Raw genomic sequence first — 16428 nt, 5'->3', positions numbered from 1 at the left:
GTCCAACAATGGACTCGGTGTTCACATTAAGATTAATTATGTGTAACAATGTCTTATTGAAGTACAAATAAGTAGATTTAGCTTGAGAGTGCTCTTTTGATTTGGACAAACTTGAATACCTACACTAAAGTTTGTGACAAGGTTGAAAAAGGTTTGACGAGAAGTTTACTAAGTGACAATGTCTGTAACAGGTAGCAGCGATGGCCGTTTGCCCTATCGGTATTCAAGTTCCCTCTTTTTGTTCCTTTAAGTAATGAGAAATGTATGATAATTTCGTACGAAGTACGATAATTTGGTAAACATCAAATTTAAGGTAAATAATTATGACCGCTGGCGGCCATAATTTACTTCACCCAAAGTCTATTACCGATATTTTTTTTAAGTACGCAGTACGAACTAATAGTGGCGACTTCCTAGCAACGTGAAACCACAGTCTACTATATACAGTCACGAAGCTTGAGTTTTGAGGGTGCTAGAAACAAAAGACTGTGACGGTACTATTTTGCATTGCCTGTAATGAGACGATATTAGCGATCCTAGTGGTGAGCAACTATCTAATGTTTGCATATTTACTACGTATTGAGCTTCGCGACTGTATATACTAGACTGTGGTGAAACCTAGCTACAATCCCACCTGAACATCAATAACTATTGGCCTACTGTATAATAATAATAATAATAATAATAATAATAATAATAATAATAATAATGTAATTCGGCCAGTCTTCGATATCGCCTCACACTACACACGGGACTGACGTCTGATTTAAGTTTCTTTATGAGTTAGCTGGATTAAATGAGGGGATAGCTAAGTGACATTAATCCAAGGTTGGTTAATTGAGGGGATTGAGTGATATGAAGCCGAGGAATTGTGTAGTGTGGGGAGATACCGAATTGCAGCTCTCTTACAGATCTAAAAAACTTGAATGTACAGGGCTAATTTCAAAACTATAATTATATTAATACAATGAAATGATCCACTTAGTAGGCTACTATGCACAATTCATAAATTAACGTGTTATAGGCTATTTCTTTTGTACACTACTTACTCTCTCGGATTCACGGACAACAGCGTGTCTTAAGTTAGACTGGGTTAGGTTACATTCTTAATTTCCGATGTGGAACCTCAAGAATACATTAGTTCAGAAGTCCTGCATGTTATTCGTATCGTTACACGTTCGAAGAACGTCAGAGTTTGTATTACATTTACTTAACCCCCTTCACTATCAAAGCACTAAGAAATCTCAAAATACACTTACTTCTGTGCAATCAAATTAACTTACTAACGAATTATAAGGTCAATCACTTCTACAACAAAAACCTCGAAAACTAAAACATAACGCTGCAAAATATACTCGCTCGGTTTCAGTGATAATAGAACAAAGCGTCCCAATAAACATTTTATAAAATAAGACTTACTTTCAAAGCTTCCGTCTCCGCCATCTTCCGAGACCGTTTCTTTGCTGGTTCAGCCGTTGTAATCCAAGTAAACCCTACTATTTAATTCCTAAATCTAAAAAAAATAATTTTTAATGATAGTTAGTCCTCCAAATTTGGTATAATACACTGCTTATGGAATATGGCAATCCTGTTTTCCGCTTTTACATGAACTAGGGCGAATCAAACTCATACGACCAACCGTTCAAAATTCATTACTAGTACCCTCTATAGGAATCCTGCTTAAACATAATTGTAACATAGCACCATCTATACGCAGCATCATCAACAAGGACGTTTGCGAATTCTAGCACGGCCGACTTGATGCTCCCTTCGCTTCTTTGTATACGGCGTTGACAATAGTAATCTTGTTCTAAAATTGGTTAATTTCTCAATTCCACCACGACGCGCTGTCTGCCAAGGTTTGGTGTCCACAGAAGAAATACTCAATATGAATTAAAATAAATGATTAAAGAGTAATAATAACATTTATAAATAATAAATAAGAAAATAACAAGTATTATTATGTTTAGTTCTGTTAATTATGGTAAAAGCGTGAATTTAAAAGCAGGGAAGGTAACACACACTAATCTGTCCAGTTTAGGTAACATGATGACAGAGGCGTAATTTTGTAGTTCATTCGCTGAGTAGCACCATTAGGCTAAACTGCGATGTTTCAAAGTAATCACTTGGGTAATTATTTACCATAAATTTTTACTAAATTTTATAATTTCACTCACTGCACTGATACATTCCACTTGATATTGCAGATTCAAGAATCATAGTTTCAAGATTTTGCGAATCAGTGGATTATGAGCCGCATTCTTCGAAGGAACAAGCTTTTCAGCTAAAGTTGTTGCAATGTTATCTAGAAGTTGCCTAACAAATTTAACAGTAATGATATTAGCAAGTCGTTTTTGGCCGTCTTTATCACAAATTGGCTTTGCAGGAGAAGGCATCTACACAGTAACGGCTCAATTTCTGAACACAAATTGTCTAATATATTCTTAACTGGTATTCTCTTTCGATGATTAAGCAGCTGATCTAGAATAAATTTTGCATGAATGCTGCCTTCATCTGTCTCTTTCTTTACATTTTCCAGTTCTTTATGTAACGGATCTCTTTCAATTAGTTGGAGTTTTTGGTTGTTTTCGTTATCTCATCTTGCTTCTCTTGTAACACCTAATCAAGTTGTGTAATTTTCACATGCAATCTGTTAATATTTCTTTTTAGCTCGTCAAAGTTGACAACTTCTGTTTACGTCGGTTTATGGTCATTTTCAACCAAAGAGTTTTCAACTGGCAAGAAGGGAATATCATTAACTTATGCTGAGCCACTCGGAACATCTTGTTCAAATAGTGAAAAACCAATATTACTAAAAGATTTGTGTTTCTTGAGTGGAGGGAGATCAGTTTTAGTAAATGTTCGTCATGGTTTTTTATATCTGTCACTTTATACCTAGGATAATGAGGGAATATTGTTGGCACAGCATTTAGTTTTAATCGCCTAAATTTGTCATTATTAGAATAATCTTCTTCCCTGAAATGTAAACTACAAACGACTGAAGATTGGGAGTTGCTTTTAGAACAAAGTCTTGGCGTGAAATCACTTTAAGCCATTTTCGCATCTTTCCCTTACTTACTTACGGCTTTTAAGGAACCCGGAGGTTCATTTCCGCCCTCACATAAGCCCGCCATCGGTCCGTATCGTGAGCAAGATTAATCCAGTCCCTACCATCATATCCCACCTCCCTCAAATCCATTTTAATATTACCCTCCCATCTACGTCCTCCCCAAAGGTCTTATTCCCTCCGGCCTCCCAACTAACACTCTATATGCATTTCTGGATTCGCCCATACATGCTACGTACCCTGCCCATCTCAAACGTCTGGATTTAATGTTTCTCATTATGTCAGGTGAAAAATACAATGCGTGCAGTTCTGCTTTGTGTAACTTTCTCCATTCTCTTGTAACTTCATCCCTCTTAGCCCCAAATATTTTCCTAAGAATCTTATTCTCAAACACCCTTAATCTCTATTCCTCTCTCAAAGTGAGAGTCCAAGTTTCACAACCATATAGAACAACCGGTAATATAACTGTTTTATAGATTCTAACTTTCAGATTTTTTGACAGCAGACTAGATGACAAAAGCTTGTCAACCGAATAATAAGAGGCATTTCCCATATTTACGAGTATTCTGCGTTTAATTTCTTCTCGAGTGTCATTTATATTTGTTACTGTTGCTCCAAGATATTTGCATTTTTCCACCTCTTCCAAGGATACATCTCCAGTTTTTATATTTCCATTTCGTAGAATATTCTGGTCACGAGACATAATCATCTTTCCCTATCACTCGGAAATTCGTGGAATAATATTGTTCCTCCACTCTTTTTTCTATTCGAAATACACAATGGTACACAACAATACGTCATTTTTAATCACATCATAATAAACTCACATAGGCCCACCAGTAGAAAGAAGCACGATATTACTAAGTATAATCGTACAAGAAACCATACACATTCCTCAGTGAACCTTTGCAGTCAGTGTCATCTGGCGGGAATTTCATATATTCTTGATTACAGCTTTAACACAGAGATGAAGAGGAGTTCTACTCCTCTCGTCTCTTGACAGGGATCAAGGATTCTAGTCACCGCCTGCTCGAACTCATTCATGCATCCGATGGCTGCTTATACTGCCTGCTCATTCAATGGTTTCGTCCAATGTGACCGCAGCCTAAGACAGTTCATCACCATCGGGATCAACAAGGTTGTAAATTTTCACCCTCTAACCTATGTCTCCATCGGCCAGCTAGTGCCCCTGCATCCACTTAAAGGACGAATATGTATTTCTGACAACATACCCAACGGTGAAATAACAGGAAGGTATCTTTATTATACCACAGTCTAGAATATATGCAGTCACGAAGCTCAATACGTAATAAATATGCATCCATAGATAGTTGCTAACCACTAGGGTCGCTACTATCGCCTCATTACAGACAATGCGAAATAGTACCTGCACAGTCTATAGTTCCTAGCACCCTCAAAACTCAACCTTCGTGACTGTATATATTAGATTGTGATTATACTAGCAGCGCGAACGCAGGCTACAAAAAGCGTGCTACTAGATTGAAGCAAAGTACTGGGTGTTCAGTTCAAAGTGTGTCATGGCTCGCTGTATGTCGTCATGTGGCTAGCCGATGAGCCTAGAGAATTCAATCTTCCTACATCTCCGCAAAGGCGTATTACCTAAATGCAAGAGAAGTTGCCTACCAAGTACGGCGTTCATTCTGAAGAGTACTTACCGATACGTACGGTAACGCCGGTAGTGGCAGGAATGTGAACTGTTTGGAAACATGTACTGAGGTGAGTTTTTTCCTTACTGTCGGAATATGGGGAGAGGGTTAAGATAATTACTTACGTACAGTATTTGTTGACATTAACTTCGACGGTCAACATGGACACGGAGCATTTGATTTGTATTGTGGAATGTTGCCGTACGCAACCGATGATAACAAATACCCTGGGTACGACACAGTTCGAAAGAGGTTATAGTAGCACGCAGACCGTACAGACCGCCATCTGTTGCTACGACGTTCAAGTTATACCGTACACGTTCTTAAGTTCAGATTGAACGCCTTGATTAATAGGCAACTTATCTGACATAAAAGCTGAAACTCGCTTCAAATCGCTGACTCACCAACAGTGACGTCATGACACACTTTGAAATGAACACCCAGTAGAAAGTCACTTGAAAAGAAAATTTTATCGACTAAGTAAATTCTGATTTAATAACATCAAATACAAAACATTTATTTATAAATTAATGGCAGGACAGTAAAAGAGGTCACTGTTCTCTTTCAAAGGAACCGCGCCTGGTACACAGAGATCTGTACTTACATTAGATCATGTCATGCTGTTCCTAATTATTGCCTTCGATGTTTCGAACATAAATGGTCCACTCCGTCAGTGCTGGAATCCAGAATCCTATATAAAATACCGTAGTTTAAAAAAACAGAAGTGCTGCAGATACACATTCCAGGATACATCAAGACAAGTGCATCCACTGTGAGAGCTTGATGAGATCATGTTTAAATTAAGCTTGTTTTTCGATAATTAAAATGTAAAGCAAAATAATTTTATTGTTTCTTCCTTAACATAAAAACATCCATCAAATTACGGTCGGAGGGATAGAGAGAATAAAAAATATATTTCAAGGGAGAAAAAATGAAGGGGGCGTATCGTCAAGGAAAAAATTACCATGACAGCACTGGGGAGTTCCTATTAGATTAGAGAACATGTAATTAATAAAATTCACTTCTTTTTGTGGATGGTCATGTTATTTTACCCTAGGATACAGAGGATTTAGGTCCTAAAGTAGGCCTACCAAATGAGAAAATTGGTAAAGATACACAGAATGGGGATGATGCCGCAATCATAATACCGTATCTTATGGAGCCATGTCCAGAAAAACAAAAATAATTGTAGCATGTAAATGGAAAAGACTATAAGTGCCAAATATGACATAATCGTTTTTTCACTTGAAACCGTTCTATATGTGCTGTCGCTGTTGGACTACTGCTAGTTAATTTTCATATGCATGAATGTTAACTTAACTGTTTGCAAAATTTTCAAGATGAAAGTGCGTGTCTCTATTCGTTTTTTGTGGTTCCTGAACATTTTTGTGTTTGATACGTTCAGCCTTTTCCATTTACATGCCATAATTATTCTCTTCAGAGCCATTGTTGAAACATAATATATTCATAATCGTAACTTATGGATGCGAGAGTTGGATACAAAAAAACCGACAGAAGTAGAAGATCGATGCTGTTGAAATGGATTTTTTTAAGCAATGTATGAAAGCAATACGTCTGAACCATCTGCGAAATGAGTGAGAAAATAAAATTAAGTATGAGGATTGAGAAATAATAATATTATATTATACATAATATAACGACGTACAAAAGTGGAGCTTTATTACTGAGTGGGTCAAGTTAGATCACCACCGGAGTTGTATACTTTATCAATGTTGTTCGTTATTTGCCGAGAATTAGATGAAAATATATCTATAAATTCAATTAGGCCTCTTAATTATGTTATATCAGTGAAGAATTTGATTCTTTATGATTCGTGGCGTCTGCTGTATTGTTGCTATGGTAATAATTCGTTATAAAATATTTTATAACACGTTGCTAAGTAACATACTTACTTACTTACAAATGACTTTTAAGGAACCCGAAGGTTCATTGCCGCCCTCACATAAGCCCACCATCGGTCCCTATCCTGTGCTTATTGTAGGGATTCGTAACAAGCTGTTTTTTACGGTGATGGGTTGTTAGCCCTTCGCCCAACCCCCAAGCTGGAGGACCACCCCTTATCGGCTGTCCATGACTGCTTATTCAATATATTCGCAGCTACCCTCCATATCTGAAGGCCGTCTCCTCTATCCGCAACCTGAGGACGCGCCATGCCGTGGTGATAGGTTGCTAAGTAACATAACACAGCAAAGTGTTTTTCATTTTATTTAACTATAAAGGTAAACTTTTGCAGTACAAAAGTGTCAAATAATGGCCTACTTTTCCAACGTTAGTAGATAAATAATATTATTCATATCAGCATAACTGTAGGTGGCTCTGGTCTTATCCAGTCTTTCTCAGGTTCAATTATGTTACATTGTTATTTCACCTTCACAACTATATACTTTATATTTAATTTAAACACAACTCAGGACTGTGGAGTTACAAGATTTTTAATAGGTTTGTTCGCACAGCAGTTCCAAACTGGTTTGAACGATTCCGGTCATGCGCACATGGATTTTGCTGTTCGCACAGCGCAAACTTCAAACTCAAACTGTTTCTGACTAATAGTCACACGTTCGTACAGCACATCAGACTGATTTCAAATCGATTCCTAACAGGCAGAATTGATTTGCGAATCAAGTGCAAACTAATCTCAAATCATAGATGACGCATGCGCATCAAGATAGTTTTGCCATTGTTTTCTACAAAGCTCGTTGGTTTTCTTCATGTTATTTACAACATAACCTATACGAATACATAACCTATACGAACATGCCCTAAATAAATAATAAATTGTATTTTAGTACTGTTGTTTCGTATAATTGCCATTTTTCAGGAAGGTAATACTATATATAAGCGTCCGTATTATTTTAAAACTTTACAGCATAATTTATAAGCGTACTATTATTTTTTATTCAATAACTGTAACATTTAATTGTCTGGATACGTAATGTAAAGCTGTTTATATTTAATTTATAAAATATATATCATAGGCGAAGTTAATGTTTCTATTTTAGTTCATTTTTAAAACAACACCCACAATTTGTGATTATGATGAGTATACTCTTGATACAGATTAATTGTAATAAAATTGTGTTCCGGAAGTGTTTTTAAAGAGAAGTTAATTTAGGCCTATAATTGTAATTTCAGATGTCCCATTCAAGCACTTCTAGTGATAACGATATGGAATATATATCCAGTGGGGATGAGTTAGGTCTGCTGGAATTATTTGAGGAAAGAGACAGGCCTAAAAATGAAAATTATTTTGAACATACTATACCTAGGTACAATGACAGCGAATTTGTTGAGCATTTTCGTGTAAGTCGCCATGTAGCAGAGAGTGTCTCACAACAATTTGAAATATCACAATATTTTCATTACCAATCAGGACGGCATGGAAAGTTGGGCTCATTCCAGCAAATTATTATATTTTTGTGGTTTGCTGGTCATCAGACATCTTCATTCAGAGATGTTGCTGATCGATTCGATATCTCTATAAGCAGTCTCTTCAAAATTATCAGGAAAATTACGTATTTTCTAAGCAACCTGTCACAACATATAATTTCTTGGCCCACTCCAGCAGAAAAAAATGAAATAGAAAGGAACTTCAGAGAGAATGGTTTTCCTGGAGTTATTGGTGTTATTGATGGGAGCCATATCAAAATTGACAAGCCCTCCAATGACCCGGATTCTTATTTAAATAGGAAACATTTCCATTCTATACAACTGCAAGTTGTATGTGACCATCAGAGAAGAATCAGGGACATATTCGTAGGTTTTCCTGGGTCTGTCCACGACAGTAGGGTCTTCAGAGTATCACCACTGGCAAACACCCTACAAGAAAAATGTCAGGATCATTACATTCTGGGAGACAGCGGCTACCCATGCTTAAGGAATCTACTGACACCTTTTGCAGACAGAGGACAATTAACTAGAAGACAGAGAAATTTCAATACAAAATTATCCAAATCCAGATATGTAGTCGAACATTGTTTTGGTCTCTTGAAACAGAAGTTTAGGCAACTGTACCATATAAAATTAAGAAGTATACCAGATGTAGTTCACTTTATTAGAGCCTGTTGTGTGCTTCACAATATGGCACTAACTGATGATTTTCATCTTCAGGATCCTGATCATGAAAATGACCATGGACATGAACAGGAACATGAAGGAGAAAATTATGCTGAGGATGATGACGATGATGGCAACAGAAATGACAGAAACGGAATTGAAATGAGAAATTATGTTGCTAATATTTTGCCTTTGTAAATTATGGCTATTGTATCGCTACAATGCAGTGAATGATTAAGGTTATATTTTGACAAAATTAACTTAAACTAAGATGTTAAAAAAGCATTTTCACAAATAATTACTTAAACTTTCACTTCCTGTGTCCATTAGATATACCTAAATTAATACAATTAACTACAATAGTCAGTACTGATCTAATTCTTGCTAGATTACAAGAAGGTTGTTCTGTTGTTTGCAATACTGTGTTTCTGAAGCGATTATTTGCCATTAAGCTAGGCTTACCCTTTGATGACCAATTTGGCTTCTGTGTTGGACATATATATGATTGTTGGTAAGCTATCCAAGTATGTTTACCTAACATGTGTGTCTTTACACGGTTTTAGTTTGTATAAACTGTCTTCATTAACCAAATCTGGCTTTCAGGTAGTAGCTCCCTGTAAAGCAGGTTTGAATAATTTCAAGGAAAAATTGTTCCGGGGCCAGGTATCGATCCCGGGACCTTCGCTTAGCGCTTACCGACTGAGCTACCCCAGGAACTATACACGACACCGTCAGTCGGTAGAGCATTCGTGTGCTAAGCGAAGGGTCCCAGGATCGACCCGGTCCCGGAACAATTTTTCCTTGAAATTATTCAAACCTGTCTTCATTAAATTAATTTTGTGTAAATGCAGGTCATAGGGACTAGGTTAGTCCATCAATTTTTTCCATGCCTCCCATTCATAATATAATATAATTTAGTAAGTTCATCCCATAATCCACTGCTGTGGGTAATGTCTGACTGTGAAATGGGTGGGCCCAAATCCTGGTTGGGGTTTTTCCAAGGTTTTCCCTCAACAAAATGAAGCAAAATTGCTGGGTAACTTTCGCAGTTGGACCTTGTATTCATTTTGGCATAATTAATTCATATGTCATCATCATCATCATTACATGGGTTAAGTTCACGGTGCAGCATGCTGTATACCTACAAGAGCATGGCCATTCAGCAACAAAGTCATCTACAGAACAGGAGTGGTAAGCACAATAAGCCTCAGGATGCAATGTAAGCCTTCGAGCCTCTTCTCCACAGAAAAAAAAGGTTCATCTCATATTTCATATTCAGTGTCTATTAATTAATTGTATTGACCTCCAAGATTGCTGTTCTCTAAATTAAGTTTTTTTACTTGTATGACAATTACTTCAGTTTTTGTAAGGTGGGTGCATAATGATTAGAATACAATTCAAAGTATTTTTGGCAAAGTGTGAAGTTGTTTTTGAAACAGAAGTTTGCAATGTGACATCTTATTTGAAACGAGGAGTATCATTCACCTCAGGACAGTGAGCAGGATTAGTTAAATTTAAATTCCAATTCAGTACGATAAACGCTCCAGGACTGGACACGAACTTGTGCTACCATTCTTGTAAATGAGAATGGATTTACCACATCTTAAATAGGGTGGAAAATGGCCCATTGAAGCATATAGGTAGCAATATAAGAGATGGTTTTGTAAGCAGTAGGGGAGAGACAGGTAGTATCGGACAGTGCGTTTCTTTCATCTACCACCATATGGTAGTACCTGAATGACATAGTTACGTTTCTCTATGCGACATCACATAAACGTAACCATGTCAATCAGGTACTATCATTGTGTGGTAGATGAAAGAAACGCACTGTCCGATACTACCCGACTCTCCCCTAACAATTTTGATACCCTTGCAAGCGTTAAATACTTCAATATCTTTCACTATTATATTCTCTAATTTAAAATTTTCATCTATAAGTAGAAGAAGACATTATGTGCCGAACAATTTTTCTACGCTGAAAATAATAATAGAACTAAGCAAATTCTAAGTTAAATTTATTTTTCCTTCGCTCGACAATTTTACTAGTTTTCTTGGGATTATTACATCTTTTGTAAGTCATTCCATCAAGATTATTTTTTTCTTTTTTGTCATTGTAATATTTAAGATAGCATCCTTTAAAAAGGTGCAATAACCATGTACAAACATAGGCCTATTATTATTAGGGAGGTCCAAAAGTGTTAGTAATTCAAACTTGTGTTCCCATACCTGAAGGTGAGAGTCTTCATACATGTCTGCTGATGGGCAAGTCTCTTGGACAGTACTAAACTGTGAGACAGAGTCTCCTTTTTGGTATGACTGAATAAATTTTCTCCATTCTTAATGTTAAGAGGTTTCGTACAGTAGCGGTTGCACTTTTTACAAAATATTAAATAACTTCACTACAACTTAATGTATTCTCTTTAAATTTTGCACACTTATTCTACATGATTTTAGCTTCAATTTCATATATAATGTATCGAAAAATGTAATTATCGGGACAATGGGTCTAAAATTGGGACATGCTTGTACTTACATCCTGCGCTACAAGAACCTCCTGCATATGTTACACCCTCCTTGTCAACATGCTGAGTGTGTTCTACCATTCTTAATCTTCTCCTAGTCCTTCAGGCCTCCAATGTCGATTCTCGTGCCCTTATGTCTGCTGATTTAAACCGTTAGGTATAGCGAGAACTTAATTTTTTTGTGAAATATTGTATTTTCACACCTAATTCATTGAGTATTGCAATCTTACTATTGTCTCCATCATCGAAGGTGAACACTGCTTCACACACAGCGATTTTGAATACTTTCATGCCACAATAACTAATTTTTGGACATGGAGGTACTGTGAGGTTATACCATGCCCCTTTCTCTTGCCTTGTCAATGCATAACCACAGAAAAAAAAAAATATTGACGCTAATAATTGAAATTTATATCTGAAAATTTGGAAATACATACAGAAAAGTATACTCTATCGATTGAGACAATAAAAAAATTTTCAAATTTTTAACGATTCTTATTGTATAAGCTTCACTAGTGACGAAAATAAATATTCTACATTCTTAATGTTGAAGCATTGTCTTAATAACAAGTTTTCAGTTGTGAAAACTTTCGTAAACTTTTATTCATATCCCCATTTCAGTTATTAAACTGCAACTTTACAGGTATTTGTTAGAAAAAATTTTCTTCAGATAAACTGTACAGGTAGCTCTATCCAAGATCACTATTTTCTGTATTCTACTGTAGGTACATTTTGATTTAGAAAAAGGATTCGTTTATCTATCCTTTCTGTTGCATACTAATGACTGATTTTATAAATAAGTTATATATATTAATATACTGGTATCACTACTCTAGTTTAATTATTTAATTTCTTTATACAAGTTTATTTGTTTCATTTTGTAGCAGTGTGAATATTGATCAGGAAGTGCATTAAACATTTTGTTACAGTTAGTGTTAGAATGTTATATTGCACATTAATCTTATACATATTTATTTATTTTATTTCTTCCTGTAACCACTACAGGTTGCCATTGATAAAGAGTACCATGATACAATAAATAGAGTAAATGCCTTGAGGCTTAGTGATACATTGTTGTTAGAGTGAAAAATTAACTAAAAGATTGAATATATTGTAGTATATAGTATTACAATAAAAATGATTATGTACAGAAGTTAAGAACAACAGGAGAGAAATGTGAGCAATATTAATGAATTGAGATATTAAGTTGTAGAAATTCAAGAGTCTACTATGGTACTCATACGTACAAATCAATAATAATAGTAGAAGTATCAGAATTTATAAGCACTGTAAGAGTGACTATTATCTTCCTACTTGTTCATAGCCTAAATATAACTGTCTTTGCATGGTAAGAAAAGTGATACAAACTAACAAGGAGGCACAGCAAATTACAAATCATTTGGAAACTCAATTTTGTATTCCAAATACTTCTTTAAAATCTCATTTCTTTCGCTAAGCAACTCGTTTTGATATTGTCTTGCTTTAGCCTTCTCCTTTTCAACTTCCAACATTTCCTGAATTTTATTTTGTCTTGTTTTAGCCTTCTCCTTTTCAAATTCCAACCTTTCCCTTTGTATTTTTAAGAATTCAGTGTAGTAGTCCTTCCTGTCCTTCCTCATAAGCTCCAGCGTAGAGTTTGTTTGAGTCTTTCTTCTTTTAGGCCTACTTTGTGTTACATTTGCTTCAGAATTATTATCAATAGGCCTATCATTACTGGTAGAAGGAATGGAAGTTGACTGTTCCTGAGCAATGTCCAACTGCTCAGAAATTTCAAATGAAATTGGCATTTCCTGTACAGTATCTGTTGCTAATAGCAATTCAGGATGAATATTCCTCTTATTGACATAAATCTCATCAAACTGTTCTTGGTACTCAAAATTTTTTCTTCCCCTTCCAGTCTTTTTGTTGTTGTCCACAACTTTTTTGTAATTCCTTTCCAATACCCTCCATCTATTTTCGCAGTGCCCTGCAGTAAAATTTGTTCTATGAATTTCGTTTATTTTCACAGCTAATATTTCCCACATCCTTTTCATGTTCCTTACTTCTAATGATCCAACTTTCTTCCTGTACATTTTGTAACAATCTATTAATGATTTTGTAGCATTATCTGACCAGTATATATGCTGAACTATCTCTGTTGGTTGTTGCATAACCAAAAATTCTTGCAACTCTGTACATAAAGAAATAGATTAAAGCATGTTATCACATATGAATTATTTTATTTTTGAAAATATGGTAAATTTCCAATCAGGGGATTGTGAAGGACGTGTAAGTCGCGATTTTGAGAGTGAAGAAATTACCAAAAAGTGCTGTTTTTTTCATGAATAGACATTTGAAGAACAAAGATTGTAAAAAATAAAAATATAAACGATAAACTTATCTGAAAAAGTTGAAATAATGCATGAAACCTGGTGATGCAGATAGCATAAAAACCCGGGAAACAGGTGACGAATGAGTTGGAGGTTTGAATGTTGGTTTAGAGGAATTAACGTAACATAAATCAGTGAAAAATGTAGCAAAATATTGATTAGTAACAATGACAACGAAAGGGGAGCAAAACAGTAGGTATTTGGGTGACAAGTCCTTCACAATAGTCCTCCAATTGTTTTTTGCTCACTAAAATCACGTGTTTAGCACTAAACAAATCACAAAAGGCAGTGAAAAGAAATTAAAACAGTGCCTCTTTCAGTGTAGTTCTTCCGGAGAATTAACAAATATATTTTTAGAACACTATCATTAATATATCTTTCTTACCTTCCATTTTTATGGCGTATTGAGAAATTTAAAGTTACTGAACAAATTTTAACCTTTACTGCTTTGAAATGGGCGCGATCTTCCCTCCACTTCAACACCACCTATACAGTAAATCAACTACTTACGTGGTGTCATCAAAAGTAGACTATCGTATTTTTTGTCTGGCGAAATTGTAGAAAATCGTTCGAATGCAAACAATATTGAACATGTAACATTTTAAAATATAGAAAATCATGAGCAACGATAAAAAGTAGGCCTAATAATTTCTGGTTCATAATTTGAATTGCACCTACAAATATTCTGTTGACAGCTGCTTCAATTAGTTGCATAGGAATATTTATGAGGAAAAATGGAAATTGAATAAACTACTTCAAGTAATTTTATATAATATATATTATTATGCACTGTATTATAATTAGTTGAACCATTTTGAGACAAAAATATTTACATAAACTGACATAATGAATATCATACACTGTATGTTTACAAAGTGGACAATACAACAAGAAAAGCTAAAAAAACAATGTACCGTATTGCTTTTACCCAATTCCATTGTAATGAACAATTTACTGCTAACATTTTCAATAAATAAATTCAGTAACTGAAGTTAGAAGTCAATAATTTACAAATTACAAGACCTAGCGGTATATTATTATTATTATTATTATCAAACTTACATACTATTTCAAATAGTCCTGTTTCTTTGAAACTCGGGCATAGTTCTGGCATTTTTTAAATCATTTCCTTTCTTTGTGTAATTATTCATTAGTATAGGCCATTACCTGTTGCTCCAAAGATTCCTGCTGTGAGGTTATGTAGGCCTATACTAGTGAGATGTAAAACTGTCTCCCATGAATACCTATATCACTTGGCACAATCCTTTTACACAAAGAAATGAAAACAAGACACACGTACCATATCCAAAACTGTAATTTCCTTGTTGGCAGTATTTCCAAGTTTTGAATTAGAGATAAAAATTATTTTCTGAACACTATTATTTCACTGACTTTCACAGGGAGAGCAATCTTGTCTAGTAAACGTACTCCCTATAAATACAAGTTATATCTGGACGTAACAATTCACTTCAAGAAAAGGCTCTTCATTAAACAAAACGGCACAGACGTGGTTACAGTCACTTAACAAGCAAATATTAGGCCTACTATTAATTTGCCTTTCATTTCCTGAGAACTTTAAAAACACTTTAATTTTATTACATGAATTAAGCATCTTCAGGTTTTCTTCTAATGACATATTGCTTTATTCTCCAATTGAAGCTGTCGATCCTTGGGAAGCTCACGAGCAACTGCTTGAGTCCTGGACATATATTTTGGGCACCCCGGCATTTAAGATGGTACAGCATCTTAAAATAAAAGAATAATAATTGTATAAAACTGCCATAAAGAATAACAGAGTATAAGTTTAATTAGAGACATGTCCAATTAATGTTCATGTTACATTTATATAACATACTCACTTTCTGAAGTTTTGGACATGATAATGGTACTCTTTTAAACGTCTTTCTGTCTTTGGCCGTACATTGATACAGTTCTTTCAGTATTTTGGGAGTCTCGTATCTTTTGCTAGGAAGTGGAGTTCACACACGTATAAATTAGATAAGTAAATCTGGTTTGTGTAAGCTGCCGAAATCAAATATTTTCGCGAGTGTGGTTAGAATCATTCAGAATACACTTGAAATAAGATAAAGAAAAATAAAATTAAAAAAGTTAAATATTACACACAGTCAACATAAAGCCTTACTAGTGAATATTTAGTAAGGGTGAAATGTTCCGTTTATACCTCAAACACTTCATTTTCAAATATTCGTCTTTCGGAAATGGAAATACATGGAGTTTGTAGTTACTATCAGTACACAATACTTAAACAGTATATTGGCTTCGTAATTCAGAATAACTGGCAATGTCTTTACGGAGCATAAAAACTCTGTCATAAAATACAAAGCAACCGACATAGGTTAAAGTTTATACGATTTCTTGATAAATTCTTGGTGTTGGACAGCTGTTTACATTATTTCTGCCTTGATATTGCTGTTGTAAGTTCAAACACTTATCTAGGCGGCAGTGATTCCAACCAGTTTGAAATGCGTTCGTACAGCTGAAACCACGGATGGGTTTGAAATTGGTTTTCAAACCGATCATGCGCATTAGGTGAAGATGAGACAGTTTGAAAACAGTTCTCAAACCATCACAAACTTGCTGTGCGAACAAACCTAATATCGTATATCCTTTTCAAAATGATGGTAACGGCGGTTAAAAGACGCGGTTAACTGTGCCTTTGGATGAAAAACTTCCGGTTACAAATATGCAAATGAAGTCACGTATTTCGT

The 16428-nt window shown here is 35.2% G+C and overlaps 1 protein-coding gene and 1 long non-coding RNA gene across 6 annotated transcripts in view; both read right to left on the bottom strand.

Annotated features, from left to right (window-relative positions):
- Window positions 1–1664, bottom strand: part of Su(var)2-10 (E3 SUMO-protein ligase Su(var)2-10) — an 89450-nt gene extending 87786 nt beyond the window's left edge. For 2 of the 4 annotated variants that reach the window (XM_069835106.1, XM_069835107.1), the window contains exon 1: window positions 1420–1664. In XM_069835106.1, coding sequence (XP_069691207.1) covers window positions 1420–1443 — 24 coding nt within the window. In that variant the 5' untranslated portion in view covers window positions 1444–1664. The other 2 variants (XM_069835109.1, XM_069835108.1) reach the window with 2 other exon arrangements.
- Window positions 1665–14459: 12795 nt separating this feature from the next.
- LOC138706123 (uncharacterized) lies at window positions 14460–16309 on the bottom strand. Of its 2 annotated transcripts, XR_011333904.1 has the most exons (3): window positions 15882–16309; window positions 15559–15772; window positions 14460–15444 (listed from the first exon to the last, which is right to left on the bottom strand). It is a non-coding gene; the product is annotated as an uncharacterized lncRNA (long non-coding RNA). The 2 variants fall into 2 exon arrangements; XR_011333903.1 differs by lacking the exon at window positions 15882–16309 and having other exon boundaries at window positions 15559–15875.
- Between the last annotated feature and the right edge of the window lie 119 nt (window positions 16310–16428).

This window comes from Periplaneta americana, chromosome 9 (genome assembly GCF_040183065.1).
Source record: "Periplaneta americana isolate PAMFEO1 chromosome 9, P.americana_PAMFEO1_priV1, whole genome shotgun sequence".
In the NCBI taxonomy this organism is placed as follows: Eukaryota; Metazoa; Arthropoda; class Insecta; order Blattodea; family Blattidae; genus Periplaneta; species Periplaneta americana.
The sequence above is the reverse complement of the archived record's forward strand: the minus strand, read 5'-3'. Positions and strand labels throughout refer to the sequence as shown.